The sequence below is a fragment of the Nomascus leucogenys genome, chromosome 3, assembly GCF_006542625.1.
Source record: "Nomascus leucogenys isolate Asia chromosome 3, Asia_NLE_v1, whole genome shotgun sequence".
Lineage (NCBI taxonomy): Eukaryota > Metazoa > Chordata > Mammalia > Primates > Hylobatidae > Nomascus > Nomascus leucogenys.
Genome location: NC_044383.1, coordinates 72,156,723 through 72,166,125, shown reverse-complemented (window position 1 = coordinate 72,166,125; position 9,403 = coordinate 72,156,723). Strand labels below are relative to the sequence as shown.

The 9,403-nt window shown below is 51.9% G+C and overlaps 1 protein-coding gene across 8 annotated transcripts in view; it reads left to right on the top strand.

Annotated features, from left to right (window-relative positions):
• Nucleotides 1–5,148: 5,148 nt before the first annotated feature.
• The window catches only part of SYNCRIP (synaptotagmin binding cytoplasmic RNA interacting protein), a 35,404-nt gene continuing 31,149 nt past the window's right edge, over nt 5,149–9,403 (top strand). Inside the window, exons 1-4 of one of the 8 annotated variants that reach the window (XM_030809447.1) lie at nt 5,149–5,228; nt 7,526–7,685; nt 8,414–8,532; nt 8,653–8,760. In XM_030809447.1, the coding sequence (XP_030665307.1) occupies nt 7,538–7,685; nt 8,414–8,532; nt 8,653–8,760 (375 nt within the window). In that variant the 5' untranslated portion in view covers nt 5,149–5,228; nt 7,526–7,537. Of the gene's footprint in view, nt 5,229–5,665; nt 6,179–7,525; nt 7,686–8,413; nt 8,533–8,652; nt 8,761–9,403 lie in introns of those variants that run through there. The other 7 variants (XM_030809446.1, XM_030809448.1, XM_003258302.4 and 4 more) reach the window with 7 other exon arrangements.

Genomic DNA, 9,403 nt, shown 5'->3' with positions numbered 1-9,403 from the left:
GTGGGTGGCCGGGCAGAGGCTCTCCTCACTTCCCAGACGGTGGGTGGCCGGGCAGAGGCGCTCCTCACTTCCCTGACGGTGGGTGGCCGGGCAGAGGCGCTCCTCACTTCCCAGACGGTGGGTGGCCGGGCAGAGGCGCTCCTCACTTCCCAGACGGTGGGTGGCCGGGCAGAGGCGCTCCTCACTTCCCAGACGGTGGGTGGCCGGGCGGAGGCGCTCCTCACTTCCCTGACGGTGGGTGGCCGGGCGGAGGCGCTCCTCACTTCCCAGACGGTGGGTGGCCGGGCGGAGGCGCTCCTCACTTCCCTGACGGGGCGGCCGGGCAGAGGCGCTCCTCACTTCCCAGACGGTGGGTGGCCGGGCAGAGGCGCTCCTCACTTCCCAGACGGTGGGTGGCCGGGCGGAGGCGCTCCTCACTTCTTCCCGGACGGGGCGGCCGGGCGGAGGCGCTCCTCACTTCTTCCCGGACGGGGCGGCCGGGCGGAGGCGCTCCTCACTTCTTCCCGGACGGGGCGGCCGGGCGGAGGCGCTCCTCACTTCCCAGATGGGGCGGCCGGGCGGAGGTGCTCCTTTCCAGACGGGGCGGCCGGGCACAGGTACCCCTCACCTCTTCCCAGACGGGGCGGCCGGGCAGAGGCGCTCCTCACTTCTTCCCAGACGGGGCGGCCGGGCAGAGGCGCTCCTCACTTCTTCCCGGATGGGGCGGCCGGGCAGAGGCGCTCCTCACTTCTTCCCGTACGGGGCGGCCGGGCAGAGGCGCTCCCCACGTCCCAGACGGGGCGGTGGCCGGGCAGGGGCTCGGGAGGCTGAGGCGGGCAGAGCAGTCGGCGTCAGGAGCTGGCGAGCAGCGTGGCCAACATGGCGACCGCGCGCCTGCAGCCGAAGGAGAAAAAGCAGGCGGCGGTGGCGTGCGGTGGCAGTCCCAGGGCGTCCGCGGCGCGGGCAGCAGCGAGCTGAGTAGATTGCAGCCTGGGCCACAGAGGGAAAGAAAGAAAGAAAGGAGGGAGGGAGGGAGGGAGGGAGGGAGGGAAGGAAGGAAGGAAGGAAGGAAGGAAGGAAGGAAGGAAGGAAGGAAGGAAGGAAGGAAGGAAGGGGCTCATGTCTTTAATCCCAGCATTTTGGGAGGCTGAGGCGGGTGGATCACTGAGGTCAGGAGTTCTAGACCAGCCTGTCCAAAATAGTGAAACTGTCTCTACTGAAAATACAAAAATTAGCCAGACCTGGTGGCAGAAGCCTGCCTGTAATCCCAGCTACTCAGGAGGCTGAGACACGAGAATTGCTTGAACCCAGGAGGTGGAGGTTGCAATGAGCCAAGATCGTGCCACTGCACGCCAGCCTGGGCGACAGAGCAAGACTCTGTGTCAAAAAAAAAAAAAAAAAAAAACTAAAAAAAAAACCAAAAACCAAAAAACAAAACATTTTTTATTTTTTTGTTTTTTATTTGCCTAACACTTGGTATCAACGTTTCTGCCAATTTTTAAATTAGGTTGTGTGTTTTCTTATTGTTGAGTTTTAAGAATTCTTTGTATATTTTATTGAATAACAGCCTTTTATCAGATATGTGTTTTGCAAGGGTTATTTTTTTTCCCTAGTCTGTGGCTTGTCTTTTCATTCTCTAGACAGTGTCTTTCTTGGAACAAAAGTTTTTAATTTTTGACAGGGCAGGCTTTTTATTACTATGAAAATAAGATGTGAGAGATAGTGCCGCCAGGCGCGGTGGCTCACGCCTGTAATCCCAGCACTTTGGGAGGCTGCGACGGGCAGATCATGAGGTCAGGAGATTGAGACCATTCTGTTTAACACGGTGAAACCCCGTCTCTACTAAAAATACAAAAAAATTAGCCGGGTGTGGTGGTGGGCGCCTGTAGACCCAGCTACTCCGGAGGCTGAGACAGGAGAATGGCATAAACCTTGGAGGCGGAGCTTGCAGTGAGCCGAGATTGCGCCACCGTACTTCAGGCTGAGCGACAGAGCAAGACTCCAGCTCAAAAAAAAAAAAAAAAAAAAAAACAGATGTAAGAGATAGTGCACAAATTTTCTTGATTACTAGAAAGATTAGGTTGAATGGCTTCCATAGTCTCTTTCAACACTAGCTTTTTATGGTTCTATGGAAAAAGTAATGGTGTGCTGTGAATTTTTACCCTGTGAATTGAAGGGTTCCCTGGCCCATTATAAAATTAATATATGTTAATGGCAGGAAGTTTAGAAAATGCAGTAAATAAGAGAAGAAAATACGCAAAAATCAAAACAAAAAAACAAAAAACAGTGTGGCAGTGTGGCATTGACTGGGTGGAAGAATTTTGGATAAGTAAAAAATCCAAACAGGCCTGCCTACATTCCTCTCTTTCATTAGTTGCCAGCTCAACAGGGCTGCATATTCTCACTGTTTCAAAGCTTACATGGACGAAAAGACAGCAATTAAACTAATGAATAATCTGTCGGGAGCGGTGGCTCACGCCTGTAATCCCAGCACTTTGGAGGCCGAGGCGGGTGGATCACCTGAGGTCAGAAGTTCGAGACCAGCCTGGCCAACATGGTGAAACCCTGTCTCTACTAAAAACACAAAAATTAGCCAGGTGTGGTGGCAGGTGCTTCTAATCCCAGCTACTCGGGAGGTTGAGGCAGGAGAATCGCTTGAACCCAGGAGGCGGAGGTTGCAGTGTGTGAGCCCACCACTGCACTCCAGCCGGGGCAACAGTGCGAGACTCCGTCTCAAAAGCAAACAAACAAAAAACCAAAAAACGAGCCCTGGCGCAGAGGCTCACGCCTGTAATCTCAGCACTTTGGGAGGCCGAGGCGGGCTGATCATGAGGTCAGGAGTTCGAGACCAGCCTGGCAAACATAGTGAAACCCCCCACTCTACTAAAAATACAAAAGAATTAGCTGGTCATGGTGGCGGGCGCCTGTAATCCCAGGTATTTGGGAGGCTGAGGCAAGGAGAATCACTTGAACCTGGGAGACGGAGGTTGCAGTGAGCCGAGATCACGCACTGTGCCGAGATCACACACTGCATTCCAGACCGGGCGACAGTGCGAGACTCCATCTCAAATAAAAAGAAATGCCAGAATCAAGGGAAGGCCAGGCTGAAGCCATAAAGTGGCTGAGATGAGCTGGGGAGACAGGTGTGACAGATATTGGAGAGCTTTGTTGATCTAGCTAAGGATTTTGGCTGTTGTTCTAAGTGTAATTGGAAGCTAATGAAGGGTTTCAAGCCGATGCGCCATAGGATCTTACTTGCAATTAAGAGAGACAAGATCAAGGGAGGGAGAGAGCCTACACAGGAGACAGAGTCATACAGAAAGACAGATGACTTGGGCTTTGAACAGATTAGGACAGCTGTAAGAGTGGATGAATCAGGAGGCTATGCCATTAGTACAGGTGGTAGATGATGGTGGCTTTGCCTGGGTGGTTGCAACATAGAGATAAATGGGATATATTTGGGAGACAGAATTGATAGGACTTGATTAACTGATATGGCAGTGTAGAGAAGGAAGTGCCTTGAATGATCCGCTCCAGTAATTCATGTGGGGGATGTTAATTGAGATGGGAACTCTGTAGATGGAAGACTGGGGGAAGATCACGTGCTCAGTTTCTTGAAATGCCGATCTGGAGTGCCAGAAAGCCCACATAAACGTTGAGGGAGTGGTTAGAGAAAGGAATTAGATGTCAGAGAAGAGCTAGAGATTTTAATTTGGGAGCTTTGCCCAGGTTAAGGCACTTCTTAAAAAAAATTTTGATACCCAGGAAGGTCTAAACAAAGTGTTACATGTTTCAGACTCATTTTTATTCTTCTTTTTTTTTTTTTTTTTGAGACAGAGTCTCTCTCTGTCGCCCAGGCTGGAGTGCAGTGGCGCGATCTCGGCTCACTGCAAGCTCCGCCTCCCGGGTTCAAGCCATTCTCCTGCCTCAGCCTCCTGAGTAGCTGGGACTACAGGCACCCGCCACCACGACTGGCTAATTTTTTTGTATTTTTAGTAGAGACGGGGTTTCACCGTGTTAGCCAGGATGGTCTCGATTTCCTGACCTTGTGATCCGCCCGCCTCTGCCTCCCAAAGTGCTGGGATTACAGGCTTGAGCCACCGCGCCCGGCCAATTTTTATTCTTGTTTAATCCATAGTATGACTCTTATTTTCATAGTTTTCTATTAAACATTTTGTTTTTCATGTATATCATTAACCACGACCCCCTGCATTGTGAACAAAAATCCCTATGGCTGAAGCAGCTGAATACCACGTATGTTTGATAGTAAGGAATCTGGGGTGGTGGAGATCTCAAATCCTTACTAAACAGGTTGGCTATGTGGTGCTTTGGCTAAAACATACTTCGTATTTGATCCAGGTAGCTATGAAAATAATCTATCATTTTATGTGCTTATGCACTTTGAAGAGTGCTTAGCTAACTTTTCCTCAAACCACTGATTTGTTATCATAGCACAGAGCTCATCTGGGGAACCAGTAAGCTCTTAAAAATAAGCTTTTTAATTAAAAGGACATTGTTCCTATTTTTCGTTACAGCTGCCCTGGATAAAATTAGTATCCATATCGCATCTGTAATTCAAATGCCTTTGTCTTGTCTTTCTTGTACCTAGTAAACGATTACAAAGGAAATGTCACTTCACATAAGATTTAGTTGCCAAGGTTTTTAAAAAGAGACATTTTTCTCAAAGTTGTTCTAACCACGCAGCTTTGTGCTGTTTCAAGTTGCTCAAACTGTGCCAGGAGGAAGCCCTTAACTGCTTAAAAGGCCAGGGACTGAAACGGAGTATTGCACAACCCTTCACCACCGGGCGGTTTCGCTTCCAAATCTGGCCTTCGTGTCATCCCAAGGCGGGAGCCGCTCCTCGCTCCACTGGAGCCAGCCCCGTTCCCCCTTCAAAAGCAGCCGGGGTTTTCTCGTCCAAGCCTGGGGCGCCCCTCCCTTCGCCGACGGTTCCCGTGAAAGCGGAGCCGCGCGGCTGCGACGGGGGGCCCATTGTCCAGCTGGGGAGACCGAGTCTCCAGGGTCCACTCTCGCAGTCAACTACCGCCGGTCCGGCGGACCACAGGTCCGCGGGTCTCCGCGCCGCTCCCCTCCCCCGCGGCCCCATTGTCTGCCTCGCCCCGCCCCGGGGGACACGTGCGCCTGCAGCTTCCCGAGGAGAGCGCGGGGCGGTGGCAGCGGCGTGGACACCGCCTGGAACGGCTACGCGGCCGCGGAGCCGGGGGCGGGGGCCGGGCGCGCACAGACCGGTGGGTGCCCTCCGGAAAGCAGCAGTCGCACTCAGCGCCCACAGCACTCTGCCCCGCCAGCCCCGGACCGGGCAGGGATGGGGCGGGCGGGAGCTCGGTGGGGGTTGCGTGCGCGTGGTGTCGCGGTGGGGGTGGGGTGGGGCGGGGTGGGGAGATGCCAGTCTCCTGACAAAGGAGAACGACTGGGACACGCTGAGCCGGCCCGCCCCGCCTGGAGGGCAGAGGGAGGGGGAGTGTCGGGAGGGGAAGGGGCGGGCCTTTCATTCAGTCTCGGCCCCTCCGCCGCCGCCGCCGGAGCGGAAGGGCGGGGCCTTGTGCCTCCCCCACCCCAACCCAAGGGGTGAGGAGCGGGGAAGGCGGCGCGGCGTGGGGGCGGAGCCCGCGGGCGCGCGTCCCGAAGCGTAGGCTACGTTGTCACGTCAGCGCGGGAGAGAGAAAGAGAGGAGCCGACTCGGCAGGGACTGGGGGACAGGGCCGAGAGTGCGAGCAAGCGAGGGAGGCAGTGAGGGAGCGTGCGAGCCAGAAGGGGAGAGGCGGCCACTCGTGCCTGAGCGACCGCAGAGGGGAGCGGGAGCAGTGGGGTAAAGGAGCGGGGGGCGGGAATAAGAAAGGCCGAGAGAAGGCGGACAGAGGCTAGTGGTGGTGGTGGTGGTAGGGGGAGAAGGAGGAGCTGGAGGAGGGCAGGGGCTGAGGGAGTGAGTGAGTGAAGCGGACGCGCGAGGGAGGGGAGGGGAGGGAAGGGAAGGGGGGGGTCACGCGGGGGCGCGCGCGCGCACCGGGAGCGCGCTCGGAGGCGAGTGGAACTGGATCGGGTTTGCTGCCAGCGGCGTGAGCTTCGGCCGCCATTTTACAACAGCTCCACTCGCGCCGGACACAGGGAGCAGCGAGCACGCGTTTCCCGCAACCCGATACCATCGGAAAGGATTCCTCCGCCTCAGCCCAACGGGGAGGTAACGACCGCCAGAACCTGGGTCTGGGAGGGGAGCTCCATGACATTGTGGAGTGAGCTGGGGGAGGGTGGCGCGGGTAGAAACCGGCTTTTCTGGAAAATGGATTCCAAGGGGGAGAAGAGCACGTTGACTGGGGCTGCCTGGGAGTAGGCCGCGGCCCGCGCCGCCACTTCCTCCTCTCCATGTGCTGCTGGCGTTCGGGCTTTGTCTGCGGCGCTCTGGTAGGAGGCGCCTCCATGGTCCCGTGGCCCGCACGGACCGCGAGCGGCTTCAGAGTTGGTGCTGTCGTGGCGGTCGCCGCGGCGCGGGAGTGGGCGGAGAGGAGTGGGTCTGGTCCTGCAGCCGTGCGGCGAGCTTGGGCGGTGCTCATGGTCCCGCGGGCGTTGGGCTGTTCGCGGAACGCCCTCACGCTGCTGGGTTGCCGGCCCGGCGCCGCAGTCACTGCTCGGAGGGGTAAGGGGTGGGTACCTGCACCGCGCGCCACCGGTCACGTCTCGGCCGGGCGGGCGGCCTGGGGTCGTCGGCGCCGGGGGAGCGCCCGGGGCGGAGAGCCATGTGTCACGGCGGAGACGGCGGCGCTGGGGGGCGGGGAGAGCCTGTGGCCTGGCGCCGCCGCTGCCTCGGTGTTGAGGGGCGAGATTGTGCTGCTGCAGGTTTCTGGGGGCTCCGACCGCGGCTTCGGGTTGATGTTGGGAACCAGTGATGGTCGTCTTGGTTTGGGATTCGTTGGGTTTCCGTTGAAGGAAGTTGTAGGACATTGGAAGGCGCAGAGCACGTGTTTCTAATGGGCTCCTGGCGGCCGCAGTGGTGAGACTGCCGCTCTGGGTGCGGAGTCAGGGGCGGGCTTTGGGGTGCGGGGTTAAAGGGTGGAGAAATTGGGTGGTGGGAAGGTGGCTTGTATGAGCGCTTTGTTCTTCGCTGGCTGTTGTTACCGATCTATAAGCGGCAGGCGGGAAAAGCGCGCACTTTGGGGGTTTATCTTTGAGAGAGAGGAGCCCAGTTTTGCTTTTTCCACACACACCTCATTTTCCGAACGGGCACAGCTGCATGTGGCACGCTGGCTTGTACCCGTGCTGATTGGGCTGTATTTGTAATAATGGTTTTTCCTAGGGAGTGTTAGCAGGTGAGTCAGGGGTGGTGCTCAGGAAGAATATAGTGAATCGGTCCTTCTGTGCCCTGTGCTCCAAATCTGGCTTGGCAGGCGATATGTGACTGTAAGGCTTTTTTAAAGGGAGGCGCAGGCTAGCTGGTGTAGTAAATGGTAGAGAAAGTAAAGATGGGGCTCTCATATTGTCCTGTATTCTTTTTGAAGATCCTAGTTTAATTTTGCTTATTGCGTTTGAACAGATCTCTGGAAACATGGCTACAGAACATGTTAATGGAAATGGTACTGAAGAGCCCATGGATACTACTTCTGCAGTTATCCATTCAGAAAATTTTCAGACATTGCTTGATGCTGGTTTACCACAGAAAGTTGCTGAAAAACTAGATGAAATTTACGTTGCAGGTAAGAACTAACACTTGCAAAATTACATTATGAAATTTTTCTATTGGATTTCTGGCTTTGAGCTAAAATAGCAACTTTTTGTGGTTTCCAATAAGTGTGGGAACTGGAGTTTTGCTTGTTGTGATAGTTGGTTAATTTAAGTTTGAAGTAGAGGTTAAGATGTATAGAGGGAGGGTAGAAGAGAAGGTTAGGAGCTAAAGGCTGGCTTGCATGCTGGCTTGATGGATAAGTATATGATAGTAGCAACAGCTGCTAAATGTTGGGAACAGGCCATGTGACTTTTTTGAGTATTTTTATAGTAGGATTCTTCTTAAATAACTTGGTAACTGTAGACTTGTTTTCTTGTCTTTTTGGTGCGGCTGTTAACTTTTTCTGGTGGTATTTGAAATTGAGTAGAGGTTTAGTTGTCATGCTTGGTACTTTGTTGGTTGATTCTACGATTCGTAAGTCTATACTGTAAAAATACCATAGTGTTCAGAGCTATCAGACTTCGGAGATAAAAGATGTAAAAGAAGTTAGCTCATTATTGTAAGTGTGCTTGGTAGGGCCTATTTAGTTCAGGATTCAGTTCAGAGTGGCTGAAGTGTGTGTGTTTTTTTTTTTTTCAGATACAGATAAGGGGAGTAGAAGAATTGTAAAGGCACACATGTACCTGTATTGCCAACATAGTCTTCTCTAAAAAATCTTTTCTAAAAATATTAAAAGCTGATAACTTTTATTTTTTCCAGGGCTAGTTGCACATAGTGATTTAGATGAAAGAGCTATTGAAGCTTTAAAAGAATTCAATGAAGACGGTGCATTGGCAGTTCTTCAACAGTTTAAAGACAGTGATCTCTCTCATGTTCAGGTAATGTTAATGTCAATGTGAAAAGAATTAAAAAATTTGAGTAGTTTGGATACTATCTGCTAAATTTTATTAGACTCAGATATGGTTATTGTTAAATATTAATGGAACATTTTTTTGCAGAACAAAAGTGCCTTTTTATGTGGAGTCATGAAGACTTATAGGCAGAGAGAAAAACAAGGGACCAAAGTAGCAGATTCTAGTAAAGGACCAGATGAGGCAAAAATTAAGGTATGTCTTTTTATACTCCCTTTAGTTTTAAAGTCATTTTAACTGTTTCCTAATTTTGGTAAATATTCCTTGGGCGTGAAATGGATGTATGTTAGATGTTGAGATAATTCATAAATCTTTCCTAATTCCTTTTTTTTTTTTATTTTCTTTTAACTGTTTGTTTCTAAAGCAATTTACTGTGAAGTTTATCATGTTATCCAGCTACTGATGTTTAAATCTCTTCTATTGGTAGTCCCAATATAAAAGAAATACACCCATGATACCTCTAGAATATTTTTTGAAAAGCTGCAAAGCCAGCTTACTGACAGTTGAATACTGATGGAGAATGTACATTTGGCAACTGTTTTTTTTTAGGAGTCTCAAACCCCAGTGAATTTAGAATGTTAACCCTGCTGCCCTCCACTTCCATCAGTATGGATTATTAGATTATTTTTCAAAGCAGCTTTAACAATAAGATTTAGTGTGGATATGTAAATGAGAAACTGAGGCTAGGAGGGGAAGGCTTTTTTTTTGGTTTAAAATCATAGTGAATGGCTTCAAATTCAGCTTGGTTTTGATATTTATATTGGTGAGTTTTCTAATTTATAGACAATGTGGTGATCGTATTACTTTTTAACCTGGTGTGCTTTGTAGTGTGCCAGTG